This window comes from Schistocerca serialis, chromosome 1, assembly GCF_023864345.2.
Source record: "Schistocerca serialis cubense isolate TAMUIC-IGC-003099 chromosome 1, iqSchSeri2.2, whole genome shotgun sequence".
Lineage (NCBI taxonomy): Eukaryota > Metazoa > Arthropoda > Insecta > Orthoptera > Acrididae > Schistocerca > Schistocerca serialis.
In genome coordinates, this window is record NC_064638.1 from 522,158,979 (window position 1) to 522,176,724 (window position 17,746).

Below are 17,746 nucleotides of genomic sequence, written 5' to 3' on the forward strand. Positions count from 1 at the left end.
AAAGACGACTATCTGCCTTCCCCACAACTGCCATTACATGCTTGTCCCACTTCATATTGCTCTGCAATGTTACGCCCAAATATTTAATCAATGTGACTGTGTCAAGCTGCTAATGGAGCATTCAAACATTATGGGATTCTTTTTCCTATTCATCTGCATTAATTTACATTTACCTATATTTAGAGTTAGCTGCCATTCTCTACACCAATCACAAATCCTGTCCAAGTCATTTTGTATCCTCCTACAGTCACACAAGGCCGACACCTTCCCGTACACCACAGCATCATCAGCAAACAGCCGCACATTGCTATCCACCCTATCCAAAAGATCATTTATGTAGATAGAAAACAACAGCGGACCTACCACTCTTCCCTGGGGCACTCCCAATGATACCCTCACCTCCGGTGAACACTCACCATCGAGGACAACGTACTGGGTTCTATCATTTAAGAAGAGAGGTGGTGGCAGAGAGCATAATAATTATGCAAAGGACCTGATGCTTGGCCTGGTGGTTTATCGGGTTGAAGTAACACGATTCACGTTTCCGTCGCACTTCACCTAGTGTAGACCGGGAACTGTCTGCTAGACCTGCCCGATGTGAACTGCCTGGGCCCGGCCCGTGCTGCTGGAGTTGTTGTTGTTGTTGTTGTTGTGCCAGCAGAGGTTGCGTCCGAATTCTCGCGTGCCCTCTGGTGGACGGGACTCGACTTGCAGCAACTACCGTCTGTGACGCGCCGTGCCAATGTGCGCCTCCCGCGATCTTTCTGGTGCCTACAGCACGGGTCAACTGTGGTGAGCAAATTGAACAATGTGACATAAGACAGGGTTGGCTGCGACAGCTGCTGAAAATTGGCAGTACGAAAACCATTCATGGCATTTTGGGCTTCAATGTCTAAGTGAAAACACAACAGCTCGTCCTGCTCAAATTCTGGATTGGGGCTAATTGCCAGTGAAGAAGGAGTATCTGCATTAGTATGTTGTGGTGTGGGTCAGAAATGAATCTCATAGTTATAGCATGATGATAACAAATCCCAGAATTGCAGGTGATGGGCTACTGTGTCCAGTAAAGATGGTAAAGGACTGAAAGGGGAAACCAGATGTTTATGATGAGTTATCAAATTAAACTGAGAACCATATAGAAAAACATGAAATTTTTTGAACACATATACAATAGCAAGGGCTTCTTTTTCTATCTGTGAGTAGTGCTGGTGAACCTTATTCAGTTTTGGAAGTGTATGCAATAGTGCACTCAAAAACGTTGGCATATTAATGTCCAGGAATTGCCCCAAGGCCATATTGGGAGGCATCTGTGGGCAAAACAAGGTATTGGCCTGGTTGGAAGGTAACCAAGCAAGATTCTGAGTGTAATTTTGACTTTAATAGGGTAAAAGCATGCTTGCAGGTGGCCAACCATTGAAAAGGAACATCTTACATAAGAGAGCATGAAGTGGCTGGGCCAATGTGGCTGCTGCAGGAAGAAGTTTATAGTAGCACGCAAGCTTTCTGAGAAAGATTTGCAGCTCTTTCACGTTGGTAGGACGTGGCAAAGTTTTGATGGCATCGACGTGTTGGCATAAAGATTTGACGGCATCGACATGTTGGCATAAAGATTTGACGCCAGTATGGGAAACTTCAAAACCGAGATAGATATAGATGGCTGAAAAAATTGTGATTTGTCCAAGTTACATTTCAAACTGGTAGCCTGTTCCATCATAAACAAGGCACAAAGATTTCAGAAATGTTTTTCTGTTGAGAAATCTGAGACCACAGTATCGTCCAGGTATTTAGTGCATCCCGGGACTGAGGCCTTGAGCTGCTCTAAAAATCAGAAAATGGCAGGGGCGCTAGCCAAGCTGAATATCAGATGCTGGTATTGGTATAACTCAAAGGGGGGTTTTCACTCAGAGAACATGTTTGGGATCTTTATCCAGAGACAGTTGTAAGTAGACTTCTGACAAGTCTATTTTTGAAAAATATTGGCCTCCCGGAAAGATGTGCTAAGAGTTCATCCGGATGGGGCAAGGGAAGGGATGTGTATCAGTAACAGACTGTGAATTTACAGATACTTTAAAACTGCCACAGAGCCGAAGGTTGAAGGTTGCCATTAGATTTTTTGACAGTTACCGGAGGAGTAGATCATTCACTAGATGAGACAGGTATGATAACACTCAAAAATCTAAGTTGATATAGTTCCAATTTGATTTGCTTCCATAAAGCTACTGGGACTGGTCAGGCATGAAAAAGATGGGAATGTGCTGTCAGTTTCATTGTGATGTGAATCTTGGAATCGATAGCACACCCTAAACTTTCCAAAAGCAGGGAGGAATGTTCCGAGCAGAATACATCCAGTTGTTGTTGCGGAACTTGATGCGATACCAGATGCACTTCACCAGTAAAGAGAACCCAGAAATCTTGGTGTCTAACCCAAATAGCTTTTCAGTGTTGGGCTCATCTAATACTAGAAAAGTCAAAGGCCGAACAACTGCTTTGTACACTATAAAAGTAGAAAACTGTCCCAATGTGGGTACTTGTTATTTGTTGTAACCCACTAGCGAAAGAGATATAGGAGACGACAGGACAATACTGGTGATCTGTAACTCACCAACCAATGAGATACAGGGGACTATATTGGTGATCCAAGAGCTTCATAGGTTTGAAAATTTAATAAAGTAACTGTTGCACTCATGTCCACTCACATTTTTAACATCTTTAACATTTACTCCATTTTAGAGTTTGTTTGGGGCTACCATCACTTGGGAAACACTGTTCACATCCATGTTCGTGAGCTGCACACAGGCACGATATGTCCATTTCTTTTACAGTGGTTGCACATCACCCAATTCTTTGGGCATGCTGCCTGCTCATGTTGAACAAAACAATAAAGGCACAATGGAAGAGGAGCATGCGACCCCTGTTGTGCTGCTGCTGCTGCTGCTGTTTAGCACAGTGCTTCCCTGTGCAGTGTGGAGCCCTGGTTGCACGGCTGCAACATTTGCTTTCCCCTATGAGCTAATGATGGTGGCCAAGGAGGAAAGGAAGAAATGGCAGCTATTTCACACAATGCTTATATCATATTTCCTGATGCCCTAGATACTTCAAAATAGTGAGCAATTTTCAGAACATCTGTGAGATAGAATTTCCACATTGTAAAACACACTCATGAACTTCCCTATCAGGATCCAGACATGTTGTTGCATCACAATCCATCGAATCAGCATATGAGTCCCAGTGGGCTGCGATGACAAACTGGCGATGATGGCTAAGCGCATAGTAGGACTCAGTGCGAGCAGCAGTAATGTGAATATGTTTGCAACGACAATTAGTGAGCAACTGACACATTTCCTCAAAAGAGAGACTGGCAGTTTCCTGAAGAGGAGCTAGCTGACAAAAGGTAATAAGCATGAGGAGAAATCCATGACAAAAATAAAGCGTTATACAAATTGGGGTTGATGACTCTGAAGCTTAAAAATTTTGCCGAAGGCGTTTTTCATATGCGTCACAATCTCCCACAGAATCATCATACAGAGGAAATGGTAGGGGCTATGTCAATGGATGTGGAACCAGTTGACCAATGAAGCTGCCAAATAGCTTAGCCTGCTGCTGGTTGGTGAGAGATCGCTGTTTTTCAGCAAGAGGTTGAAAAACTTCTTCTAACGATGTGTTGGCTGTGTATTGAAACAAAGAAACGAAGCACCTGGAGTAGAATGGTGCACTCATTGCCAAGTATGTTGTAACGTTGTACAGACACAAAATCAGAAGTAGCACCAACCACATATTATTCTGCTTCCACATGAAGAACTCCACAATTAAACTAAATTGAGTAAAGAGCAGTACAAAGTCTCATAACTATAGAACACAGCATCGGTATATAGTCTTGTAGGTGAGCACGTGGTAAGCAAGTAAACATAAGTGAAGTAGAGTGCCTGGCAAGCCAGGCGTATATCGGGCTGTTGTGCACACGCCGCATGTCCAGGTTGCGAGGCAACTTCTCTGGGCCTCTCTAGGCTGGGTGTGGAGGCACTTGTATCCCTCGCTGTTTCATTATGTGCCCACACATTATAGGCTTACGTCAAAGGTCTTTTTGCCAAAACCTCAATATGTATGGCAGTCATTTTGTTGTGTCTTTTTGCGATGCAACATCTCCTCTATATTGTATCACGAGTACCAATCTTTCTTTTTCTTAATAATGTTGTTATCCCATCCTGAATCAGGCAGTCATGTGCACAGTCTCTCTTTTCCTACATTGTTGATATTCCTACCTGGAGTTGCCATTGTTTGACAACTGATACTTTATATGACAGTTTTGTTGACCAGTACTTACCTTCAAGAGGCGAAACGTGTAACGCTACGGATAGACATACACAGCGTGACTCAGGAGTAAAGGTACATGTTTTGAGGGGTGACAGTATTAGTGATTCTGAACAAAAAACTTGATATGGATGTATGCCATATTCTGAATGGCTGCAGAGATAGAACACATTTAATATCACTTTTGTATGTTTTTTTGAATAACTCGAAAACTGCACCCTCCAGCGAAAACGTGTCACAATACAAAATTAGACTATATTAAATTTCCTACAAAAAAGGTCCTATTCATCTTTTTCCCTAGAACTAATGGTTTGTGCGAAGAGAGCGCAAGAATGTTGAAAAACTTGTTCCACGCGTATGCACTGTAGTTTATAGTTTTTGTAGGCCAATATGAGATAGTTTCTCTACTTGATAGGCAACAAGTGTCCCATATCGAACTGTTCGTCTCAACTTGCTCTACACTGTTGTGGTACATTGTAAACAGTGGCAATATTTGATAGCACAGAAAATAAATAACAATGAATATTAAATGTGTTCTATCTTGGAAACCATTTGGAGTAGGGCATTAAGTCCATATGAAGCTTTTTATTCAGTATCACTAATACTATCACCCCTTAAAGCATGTACCTTTCCTCCTGACTCACCGTGTATAAAAGTCGAAGTGGAACAAATTCCTTTGTCAGGAAGGAGGGAGGGATAGGTTGTTATAAAAGAAAAGCAGAGTACTCAGATCCCAGGATGACAGGGACATATCGGCATAGAGAATGAGGGTAGATGAAGATCTTTGTTGCAAAAGTTAGAAAGTGCTTCACTTTCACTTTTATGTGAGTCTGTTGACAACACTACATATTATGTTTCGTGAACGTATCTTCTGGCCAGCAATTCTGTCACATGATTTGTTAATTTTCTCAGTTGAATTTTCTTTGATACAGTTGATACACTGTTGAACTGTCACCAGAGTGGTTTATTGATGTTTGTTGAGAGAATACTGTAAACTGATTAGTTTCATTCATATGAATGTTTTGGCAGATATTGAACCATCTAAATTTTAAACAATTATAAGATAAGAGGCACAAGTGTTTTAATTGGATAGATTAAAAAAATCTACTCACCAAGTGGTGGCAGAACACACACATAAAGTAAGTTATAATGAGGCAAACTTTTGGAGACAGTGGCTCCTTCTTCAGGCAGAAAGGTTGAAGGGGAAGGAAAATAACCAGAGATGTGTAGGAAAATGGGTGGATTTCAGAAAAATCACTAAGAATTGCATATCAGGAGAGACTTACAGGATGGGATGAGAAGAAAAGACTGTTGGGGGTCAGCATTGGACAAGATTTGAAAACCTAAGAGGTCAAAGGTGGAAGACAGGGTAATATGCAAGACAGAGATTACTGCTTAAACATCATGCATGAGTTAATAAGAATGGAAAGTTCAGTGCATCATATGTAACAGACTTGGGAGGAGACCAGTGAAAAATAGACGGGTAAGACAATGAAAGATGCAGACAACTAAAACTGAGTGAAGAAAAGAGTAGCTACTGTGAAGAAATGCCAAGACAGAAGAAATTAATGTAAATTAAGGCCAGATGGATTGCGAGAACCAAAAACATGTTGTAGTGCTTGTTCCCAACTGCGGAGTCTGAGGAACTGGTGTCTGGGGGAAGAATCTAGACAGTGCATGAGGTGAAACAAGCAACAAGGTCACAGGTATCATTTTGTAGAGCATGCTCTACAGCAGGATATCGGATGTGGCCAGTGTACACCCTCTTTATGTCCATTCATCCTAATTAATAATTTGATGGTAGTCATGCCAATGTAAAAAGCTGAACAGTGTTTACGTAACAGCTGGTATATGACGTATCATTTCATAGGTGGCTCTTCCTTTCACAGTATATGTTTTGTCAGTTACAGGGCTGGAACAGGTTGTGGTAAGAAGGTGCATAGGGCAAGTCTTACAGTGGGGACGCACCCAGTGTAGGAGCCATAGGGTAGGGAGATGGGTGCAGAAGGAGAATAGGGTCTGACAAAGATATTGCGGAGATTGGGAGGGTGAAGAAAATCTATTCTAGGTGTGGTGGGCAAAATCTCAGACAGAATGAATCTCATTTCAGGGCATGATTTTAGGAAGTCACGGCTTTGTCGAAGTAGCTGCCCAGTGTAATACTGAGTGACCGTCGGGTGCTCCAAAGCTGTTTTTTGGAGGGTTCAGCAATACCAGTATTGGGAAATCTGCTTTTTTAACTAGGCTGGTGGGGTAATTATGTCCAGTGAAGGCTACTGTGTCAAGAGTCTGCTCTCAAGAGTCTGCATCCGAACAAATATGTTTGCTTCAAATGCCATGACTATATGGGAGGGAATGTTTGACATGGAAGGGATGGCAAATGTCAAAAGCTAACTACTGTTGTTTGTTAGTAGGTATAATGTGGACAGAAGTGTGTAGCTGTCCTTTGTTGAGGATGAAATCAACATCAAAAAAGTGGCACAGGATTCAGACCAGTTGAAATTTAATTGGAAGAAGGTAGGTAGAGATTCCAGGAATTTTAACAGGTCAGGCTCACCATGAGTCCATATGGTAAAGATGTCATCATTGTATCTAAACCAAACCAGGGACTGAAGACTTATAGATCCCAGGAAAGCCCCTCCAAGTGACCCATGAAGAGGTAGGTGTAGGAAGAAGCCGGCTATGTTCTCAAGGTCGTACCTGTAATCTGTTGATATGTCTATCCCTCAAAGGTGAAGTAGTTATTCGTAAGTAAAAGTTGATTAAGGTGAGTAGGAAGGAAGTCGTAGGTTTGGAATCAGGTGAGTGCTGACTGAGGAAATGTTCAGCAGCAGACAGACCATGTACATTGGGGATGTTGTTATAGAGGGAGGTGGCATGAATGATGACAAACAAGGTGTGCGGTGAGAATGGGATGGTCATGGATTTCAGAGGATCTAGGAAATGGTTGGTATCATTAATATAGGAGGAAAGTCTTTGTACTATGGGTTGCAGGTTCTTATCAATTAAGGCAGACATACTTTCGGTAGGTGCTTTGATGCCAGCTACTATAGGATGGCCAGGATGATAGAGTTTGTGGTTCTTAGGAAGAAGGCAATGGATGGGGGTGCGTGGTGTGTGAGAAGTTCTATGTATTGAGGTGTTAGTCCTTGTGAAGGGCCTGAGTTTGTAAGGAGGGACTGCAGGTCAGGTGAAACCATGACACTGTTTCCTAAATATTTTGATCTGCATCACTGACTTTTGGAGCAGTAGCTTATTTGATGATGGCTAAGGTAGGACTTGGAGAAAAAGCTTACTAATTTACACAGGTGTAATTACTGTTCTATCATTGTCACCATCTTTGTGTTTTCTTCTCTTTTGTCTTTTTTGGTCTTCCAAAACTGCAAGATTGGTATAAAGTTGTTTCATATTGTTCTACTCTGACATTATATCTGAAAATATCTTTAACTTCCATTTTTATTACTTAGGTATGTGCAGTTATTGTGCAAATTATGGCAGTAATAACATTCCTCTTGCAAAGGATGAAATCTTATCTCTGTAACAGAAAGCGTAGGGTATCATTAACAGGCTGCATCTTGTACATAGTACTAACCTGAGAATTGCGAACATTACAGTGTGGAGTGGCAAAGGGACTGTTATTGGGTGCACTCTTGTTTCTGACATATAAATGGTCTTCCAATGAATTTAAAGGGCACCTCCAAAACATTAATGTTTGCTGACGACACAAGCTTTCTCAACCATAGTAGATGCAGATTGGGTGATAGCTGAACAGCCCACAACAGGTTGACAGCTAACAGTTTAAATCTTAATCGCATAAAGGCTCATAATATGCAATTTCAGACAAGTGATAATGACCTTTTATCACCAGAAGTAAACATTAAGGTCATACACTGAATGAAGCACAGCGTGTGATATTCATGGGGAGCTAGCTGGATTACGAGTTAAAAGGAAGTCAACATATGAATAAACTAATCAAGAAGCTCAGTTCAGTGTTTCATACCATCAGAAATGTCTCCCATTGTGTTGACCAATAGACATATTTTCACCCTCTGTTGTCTTGTGCTTCTGGGGCTGTACCCCTTAAGTAAATACAGTATTTCTTTAACAGAAGATAGTAAGAATATTATGTTAAGTAGACAAGTGTACATCCTGCAGAAGCCTTTTAAGGATCTTGGAATTTTTGCCCTCTCTACCCAATACATTTACTTCCTAATGGGTTTTGTTACTGATATTATAAACCAGTTTCTTATGAACTGTGATATATACAGTCACAATACGAGACACAGAAACAACTTTCATGCAGGGTCAGAATGGAGTAATGGTGCTTTGGCAGTAATATATCATGTTCCCTTCGAAAGTGAAGCAAGAAATTGGAAAACCTTTCCTGTTCAAAAGAAAATTGAAAATGTACCTAATAAGCCACTCTTTCTACAAATTTTCTGAATATCTAAATCCAAGGATTTAAAATTTCTGTGAGCTACAAGTAGCAATGTTTGTTGTGACATTGTGTGATAAGTAATAATGTACTATAAATAGCAGTAAATTGTAATAAAGCAAATATTAAGTTACTAATGGTAGATAAAAAGCAGCTGTATAATAAAAAAATGAGGATATAGCAGTTGCAGTTCTTACTAAGTTACTCAATTAAATTTAAATAGCATGAGCATGAAAAGCATCAAACAGTGTTGTGATGTTAATACGCTATACAGATTAAGTTTTTATGATGTCTTTGTCTCTTATTGATTTATACACAACTTGTTCTATGTCCCTGAAAGTTGTTCTTACTGATGGGATCAACAGGACAGGCATCCATGAATGAATGGATGAACTGTAGTTAATTTGACTGTATCTATTATTCTTCATTTACAGGGATGCATCCAAGCCCATAAATGTACTGACAGGTATTGATTATTGGTTAGACAATCTGATGTGCAATGTCCCTGAACTTGTAATGTGTTATCATCTGGATGGCATTGTACAGAAATATGAACTGATAAAAACAGAAGACCTTCCACACCTAGAAAATTCCAAATTTTCACCAAAAGTGATTAGGGATGTAGCACAAAATATCCTTTCATTTCTAAAATCAAATGCAACAAAAGCTGGACACACATACTGGCTGTTCAAAGGTACATTACTTGTGACTATCACTTTCAATCTGCTTTGCCATGTGTGTATATGTAAATTATATGTAATAAAACATATTTTGCAGGAAAGGATGCTGACATAGTAAAATTATATGATTTGACCTCATTGTGTTCAGAGGTTACAGATGAAAAAGGACAGAATCCATTTACCATTCCTGTGGCTATGTTGTTATACAGGCAGGTAACATGCCAAGTTTGATGCGTTATGCAGTAGAATGTATACTTAATGTTGTTCTTTTTTTATTTTTTTTATACAGGTACCAAAGAAGATATTCTAAGAAATAACTTTATCAAATAATGAATATCAGTCAGTTGAATTCTTTTATTTTAATGAGATCTGATTGAAGATTTCACTGAATATATACTTTAATGTCACAACAAGAAAAAAGTTAATCTAATGACTATTTTGATTGACAAGAGTCATTTGTGCTTAATCTTTTGTAGTAGTTACTGAAAAACAGACTTACAAAAGTCAGTAAACTTTATGCCTCTTGGATTTCAAAAGCAGAAATGTAGTGCTCATGCAGCTGCTGATTGAAAGCTGCCTATATAGCCTTATTGATTATATCTTCATTTAAACTGCATGCCAGCAATTTTGATCAGATAGTTCATTGATGTCAGTAGGTAGCATGTTTTATTGCTTGTCATTGGAAGATTTCATAACTTTGGTATTTCAGTTCCTTGCTTCACATCATTTTAATTTGAAAGGGCTGAAAACTTATTGTTGTGTCTTGCAGCATTTTTTTCTTGACCACTGTTTTCACTGTAGAGGAAAAAAGTTAGTTTGCTGGCAGTTGGGTATATGAGAGTACATAATTCTTTAGGTGTGAAACTAGGTATACATGTGAGAGAGGCTTTGCAAGTAACACATCTCTTGTAAACAGTGCTGAGAGTCACCTAGCCATCAGTGTCCAAGAGTGAGGCAAGACCTTAGATAGTCGTGCTCTGCAAGTTTAGACTTCTCGTATAGATGCCAACCTCCATCACTCAAGAGCTGCTTGCTATTGCTCTCAGACAAGAAAAACTGTACCAGCATTGTCAGGAGAGCTGAGAGTACTCTGACAGTGCTGACCAGCCTTATTGCAGCCCAGATTTGTGCCATCTTTCACAGTTTGTACACTACCACTTCTTGGTAATATAGTTTGCCATTCTCATGCACACATTAAATAAAAGTACCAATGAAATGCTTGTTTTGAGCCACAATTTGTGATCTTAGCATGTTTCTGAGCGAAGAAATTGTCCATTTTACCTACCAAACACGAGCAGTTACCCTATTTCAAAAGTTCAAGACTTGAACAATGTTATGCAGCAAATAAAATGTAAAAATGTCATAGACATGTTATACAGAATTAACAAACGAAAATAAATAAAAAAACAATTAACAAATGAAAATAAATAAAAAAATAAAAAAAAACTAATCACTAAAGAGACTCGATATGCCAGGTTAAAATGAAAACGTATATGAAAGACTAGCGCGAACCCGCTACGCCACATGGACACTCGAACAGACTGCTCCATAAATTTGTACTGGCATTGTCAAGACAGTTGAGACTACTCTCGCAATGGATATCCACTGTAAGTGAATGTTAGCAAAAAAAAGTGATGAATAAAGCTGCCAAGACATGGACTCAGGATAAAGTTAAACTTTTAATAAGTTTGTATAATGAAAGGCCAACATTATGTAATGTACAGTTACTTGATTACAGGAACTGAGATGATAAGAAAAGTTTTTTGGCTGAAATGGCTGCACTTTGTAACACCTCCACAGAAGAAATTTACCAGAATATCCACTATTCAAGGAAACAGGAAAAGAAGTTTTATAACATAATTTAATTAACATAGAGAAACACATGAAGTTATGTTTGAAAGTAATCATTTTGGAACTTGGAAAAGTGCCATTTAACTTCAAGTAATAGAACTTGTAATGAGCCGTATTATTATTATTATTATTATTATTATTATTATTATTATTATTTTCTTGTTCTTTTCTTTTTATACATACAAGGTATATATAAAATAATAAGTTATTTTGTACCATGGGGAGGTTGTTAACAACTTGTAAGAAGGGAGTGACATATTCAGTCCACTTGGTATGTTTACAAGGTATATAAGTCCTCAAAAACCTGTTGAATTCCTTAAACACCTTTTCTATGGAGGATGCTTCGGGATGAAATTTGGGTACTAAACAGTGTTTGATTTAGTTGGAATCTAGAAACTCTTTCGATTTACTCCAACAAAATATGTCTTCTTTTGACATGACTTTTGGTTTTTCTACTCTTGCAAAATAATCCTCTTTAATTCGTCTTATTATTGAACTGGCTGTAACATTCTGACAATTTTATGTATTTTGTGAAAATATCATGCAGGCTTACTATACATTTTACTCCCCCTTTACCTCTGGGATAGCATCCAGCCACATCCAACAATACCTTTTCTAGAGATTTCGTAGCTGCAATAGGATGTAGTTCTATCTGTTTGGAGATGTTTGAATGTTTTGCTTTCTGGCAAACAATACTCTTTTTTACTACCTATAGTACTCTTCATCTAATGTTGGGGAAATAACAATATTTATGTGTTTTACTGAGCATTTTGCTGTGCCATAATGGCCCCCAGCATTGTATGTGTATAAGATAAAATAATCCACATATTACTCTGGCAAACACATGCACCATTGTTCTAGTTCGGAAGGGTTCCTATGGAACGGAACACCTTTGTGAATAGTGAAAAACATTTTTAACTCTTCATCACTGTGATGTGTAAGTTTTGCTCTTACCTTACTCCAGCTTGTGTCTTCCTGCTGTAAAAATTTTACCTTTTCTTGTCCCAAATTAGATTTCTTGAGATTTACTGTTACTCCATATTCAGAAAAGCGGCTCAGTACTTGGTCAATTAATCTGAAACATTCTACCCAAGTGGGTGTAGTGACTAAAAGGTCATGAGATGTTCAATCCAAACGATGATGCTTGAAATTTGTAGCTGCTGCTCCCCCCCCCCCCCCCCCCCCCCCCCCCACACACACATATGAAGATGGTATTCTTCCACCTTTAGTCATGTAGCTTTATTTTCCAATATGAAGGCTCGAAGTCGATTATAGTAAGAAATTTAGCATTATGGAATTTCATAAGCTTTTTCTCTAAATTGTCTGGACGTGTTCGGGCTGGTACAATTATCTTATTAATGTTACTTGCATTTAGGACGAAACACACCTTGCCATCTGGCTTATTCATGGCCAAAATAGGACTACAATAAGGGGAAAATGATGGTTGTATTATGTCCCATTCAAGCAACCTGGTAATCTCATTTCTTACTGCTTCCCTCTTTGTCCATGGTATAGGGTATGAGGTAGAACGTAAAGTTTCATGAGGATACACTTCCATTTTGTACACAAAATCCTTAATAATACCTGGTCTTTTTTCAAATACATGTATATTAGCAAGTATCAGTTCCCTTAGTTTCGCTTGCTGTTCTTGAGATAAGCACTTTGATTCTCTTACCTTTGTGCTTATATTGTCGACATTTACTTCTGCTGCCGAATGTTCATTATTGTACGTGTTGACAAACACAACTATGGAATTAACCAATTGAATTTCAAAGTCATGTGTAACTTCAGTTTTACATCTATTAGTACTTCCTCTGATTAGGTCTATTACAAATAATTGGTTATTCACAGTGAAATGACATTGGCCTTTTCCTGTATCAGTTTGTAGTTGGTATGTCCTAAATGTATACATACCAATTAAACAATCAACTATTAATTTCTCTACTATCAAAAACTTGCATCCTACAGAAAACTGTCCTAATTGTATGGGAATTAGGGCTTGTATATTGACTCCTTTCGATTTCTGACCAGTAGCAGTTTGTACCTTACAGTTTTGGATTGGTAGTGTGGGTATACACCCACATTTCTTCAATTTTTGCAGGAATCCTTGTGACATCAAATTAGTCGTAGCATCTGTGTCAAGCACAATGGGTACATCAAGATCAAATATTTTGGCTTTAATAGTAGCTTGTACCTCGCTCTGTGTCAGGTTTTTGTGTGTGCCCTCATTACCTTGATACAGATAATCTCTCACACCACTATCATGATCATATCTGGTAAAGCAAGCGGTGATCAAGCTTGTGTCTCCACTCTCCTCCAAAGTCACAGAATGGGGGCCTATTGTGTCCAATTCAAGTTTTCTGGTGTTGCGGTGGCATCGGTCTCTGGGTTAGGCGTAATTTCTACTACGTGGACTGTTGGTGTTTGGTTACACCAATTAGTATCCTGTGAGGCTCTTGATTGAAATTCTCTTTGCCTCTCCACATTATTCGGCACATGTGTGTTACTTTGCTGGCCGAATTCTGCTGACTGTGGGTTATTCGGTTGTCTGGTATTTTTTGTGTTTCCCAAGCAATCGGCTTATTATTGCCGATAGTTTGTGTCAGTACATATGATACAGGCTAGCCATATGCTACTCGCCCGTTCTAGCTGTTTTTGGTAAATGTTTGCCCATTTCTTTTATATCTGCCTTTGAATTTATGTCTTTCTCCATTGCCGTTGCGATTACCGTTACCATTACCGCAGGTCTGTGTGGGGTAAGGTTGCCATCCATGATGTACTATGAATCCGTTGTTTACTTGTTGGTCTGTGAATCTCTGTGACACTATTAGCACATTAACAGGCTTGGGTTTTACTGGTCTGTCTTTGTATATCAAATCTATTGCGTCCAGTACAGATAGAAAGTATTTGGTGTCGTGGCCCGGAATGGTAATGAGTTTTTCCCTAGTGTGGGCAGAAAGATGGCTCTTTAAAATTTTCAGCACATCTACTTGAGATACTGGGTTCGTTCAGTATCCGGTTTTATTCAAATATTTTTCAAAATGGCCCCTTAAGCTTCCATACTTGCTATTTGAACGGAGCTGGGTTGAATATTTCACGTCTGAGCCTCTCTTGCATGGCCTTAGACCAATACTTATCCAGAAATGCTCTCAAACTGTTCATAATAGTGGCAACGTTCCGCCATGTCTGTAGCCCTTAGCAGAACGTCACCCTGTCTCTACCCAACAACAAATCGTAATTTTCTGGGCTTTGATCCAGGTGTGAGGTAAAACATTTCGAAATGCTCTAATAAAGACTATAGGGCGTGTTCTTTTCCCTTCAGAGGTAAATATTGGGAATTGCCAATGTCTAAGTAATCAATCATCTGCAAGTAATGTTGACAAATACGCCGTGCTGTCAGTAACAGGCATGTCTTGTTCGCTTGCGGCCTAGTGCGTGGCAACTGCACTTGCTCGACAGGATCAACTGCCGACAAGTGTTGTTGCATTGTGCAGCCTTCGCTATTTTCCTTCGATGGGCTAGCCCCATATGTGGGTAACCAGTGAAGATATCTAACTTCTCTAAAAGCATGGTATTTGTTTTCTTTCATATATTGTTTTGAAATGTCAGTACTTTTAGCACACTGTCTCATAACTTTTCCTCTGCTTCCTTTATACTCAAATCTATTTTAGCTAGACGTTGACTTTCTTTCTCTTTTAGAGCTTCTTCTACAGTATCTACATAAATTTTGCATTCTGACACTACCTTTTCAGCAAGGGTGCTGCACTTATCCAGCATCCCGGCTTCAGCTTTTTCTGTTATTTCCTTTACATCTGCACATAGCTTATCTCTCTGTTTTTTGGCAAATTCTGACTCTAAACTTAACTAGTCTACTCTTAGGCTCAACTTGTGTATTTCTCAAATAGCTCTGAGCACTATGGGACTTAACAGCTATGGTCATCAGTCCCCTAGAACTTAGAACTACTTAAACCTAACTAACCTAAGGACATCACACAACACCCAGGGATCACGAGGCAGAGAAAATCCCTGACCCCGCCGGGAATCGAACCCGGGAACCCGGGCGTGTGAAGCGAGAATGCTACCGCACGACCACGAGCTGCGGCCTTGTGTATTTCTGTAGGTAGATTTTTGCATACATCTTGCAGCTCGCTGACTGTGTTTATCACATTTTTTACTGATACATCCACTTGGGATTGTGTCTCCTGAATGTGAGAATATGCTTCACTAAGGTTTGGAACTTACTTGCAAGTTGTTCCTGTTTATAGTACGGATGTTACTTTTTCCGTTAATGTATTTATACTGCGGGACATGTTGGTAATTATTTCTTGTTTTAGCTGTTTACAGAGCTCTGTGAGCTTCTCGGATAACTGATCAGATGATTAATTGCATATAGTTTTGCTCACCTCACTGAACTGTTGACTAATACTGTTCTTGAAGCAGTTCCGAGTAGGTACGCTGGCATGCGCGACAGCGACACTTCCCATCCGTCGTTAAATTCAGATTGTGTAGAGTCTTCACTTGTCCCGTGCTGCGGTGGAGAATTAACTGTGTTATGTTCATCACTTTGGGTTTGTTGATGATTATTGGTAAGGCTTTCATAGTCTGCTCTTCTGAATCCCACAGTGGAACACAGGTTGTACGCCATCTTGCAATATCCAACAAATAATACAAACGTCACAACAATTGCCACCTGATTTTGCTGTGTAAACTGTTGTGTTATTAGTTGCATGAGTTTTGTCAAATTGTGTGTCTCGCTAGTATTTGCATTGCTCTTATGAACTATTTCCTGATATTGCGTTCGTGCCGTTGTGAGCAAATAATCAAATGAATTTCCGCCATGGGTACCAGGATGGCCCCCTCGTACGCCAACCTATTCATGGGTCGCTTAGAGGAAGCCTTCTTGGTTACCCAGGCCTGCCAACCCAAACTTTGGTACAGATTTATTTATGACATTTTCATGATCTGGACTCACAGTGAAGAAGAACTCCAGAATTTCCTCTCCAACCTCAACTCGTTTGGTTCCATTAGATTCACCTGGTCCTACTCCGAATCCCATGCCACTTTCCTTGACGTTGACCTCCACATGTCCAATGGCCAGCTTCACACGTCTGTCCACATCAAACCCACCAACAAGCAACAGTACCTCCATTATGACAGCTGCCACTCATTCCATATCAAACGGTCCCTTCCCTACAGCCTAGGTCTTCGTGGCAAATGAATCTGCTCCAGTCCGGAATCCCTGAACCATTACACCAACAACCTGAAAACAGCTTTTGCATCCCGCAACTACCCTCCCGACCTGGTACAGGAGGAAATAACCAGAGCCACTTCCTCATCTCCTCAAACCCAGAACCTCGCACAGAAGAACCCCAAAAGTGCCCCACTTGTGACAGGATACTTTCCGGGACTGGATCAGACTCTGAATGTGGCTCTCCAGCAGGGATACAACTTCCTCAAATCCTGCCCTGAAATGAGATCCATCCTTCATGAAATCCTCCCCACTCCTCCAAGAGTGTCTTTCCGCCGTCCACCTAACCTTCGTAACCTCTTAGTTCGTCCCTATGAAATCCCCAAATCACCTTCCCTACCCTCTGGCTCCTACCCTTGTAACCGCCCCCGGTGTAAAACCTGTCCCATGCACCCTCCCACCACCACCTACTCCAGTCCTGTAACCCGGAAGGTGTACACGATCAAAGGCAGAGCCACGTGTGAAAGCACCCACGTGATTTACCAACTGACCTGCCTACACTGTGAAGCTTTCTATGTGGGAATGACCAGCGACAAATTGTCCATTCGCATGAATGGACACAGGCAGACAGTGTTTGTTGGTAATGAGGATCACCCTGTAGCCACATGCCTTGGTGCATGGCCAGCACATCTTGGCACATGTTAACACCGTCCGGGTTATCTGGATGCTTCCCACTAACACCAACCTATCAGAACTCCGGAGATGGGAACTTGCCCTTCAGTATATCCTCTCTTCTCGTTATCCACCAGGCCTCAATCTCCGCTAATTTCTAATTTCAATTTGCTGCCGCTCATACCTCACCTGTCTTTCAACAACATCTTTGCCTCTGTACTTCCGCCTCGACTGACATCTCTGCCCAAACTCTTTGCCTTTACAAATGTCTGCTTGTGTCTGTGTATGTGCGGATGGATATGTGTGTGTGTGAGTGTATACCTGTCCTTTTTTCCCCCTAAGGTAAGTCTTTCCGCTCCCGGGATTGGAATGACTTCTTACCCTCTCCCTTAAAACCCACATCCTTTCGTCTTTCCCTCTCCTTCCCTCTTTCCTGATGAAGCAACCGTTTGTTGCGAAAGCTTGAATTTTGTGTGTATGTTTGTGTTTGTTTGTGTGTCTATCGACCTGCCAGCACTTTCGTTTGGTAAGTCACATCATCTTTGTTTTTAGATATATTTTATATGATATGGTATTTATTGATTATATTGGGTATTCAACAGACCTTTAGGA

At 40.3% G+C, this 17,746-nt stretch overlaps 1 protein-coding gene across 1 annotated transcript in view; it reads left to right on the forward strand.

The window, feature by feature from the left end:
• The window catches only part of LOC126474463 (erythroid differentiation-related factor 1), a 233,225-nt gene that overhangs the window by 51,187 nt on the left and 164,292 nt on the right, over positions 1 to 17,746 (forward strand). The window contains exons 7-8 of the mRNA XM_050101939.1: positions 9,178 to 9,437; positions 9,521 to 9,632. Coding sequence (XP_049957896.1) covers positions 9,178 to 9,437; positions 9,521 to 9,632 — 372 coding nt within the window. The remainder of the gene's footprint in view (positions 1 to 9,177; positions 9,438 to 9,520; positions 9,633 to 17,746) is intronic.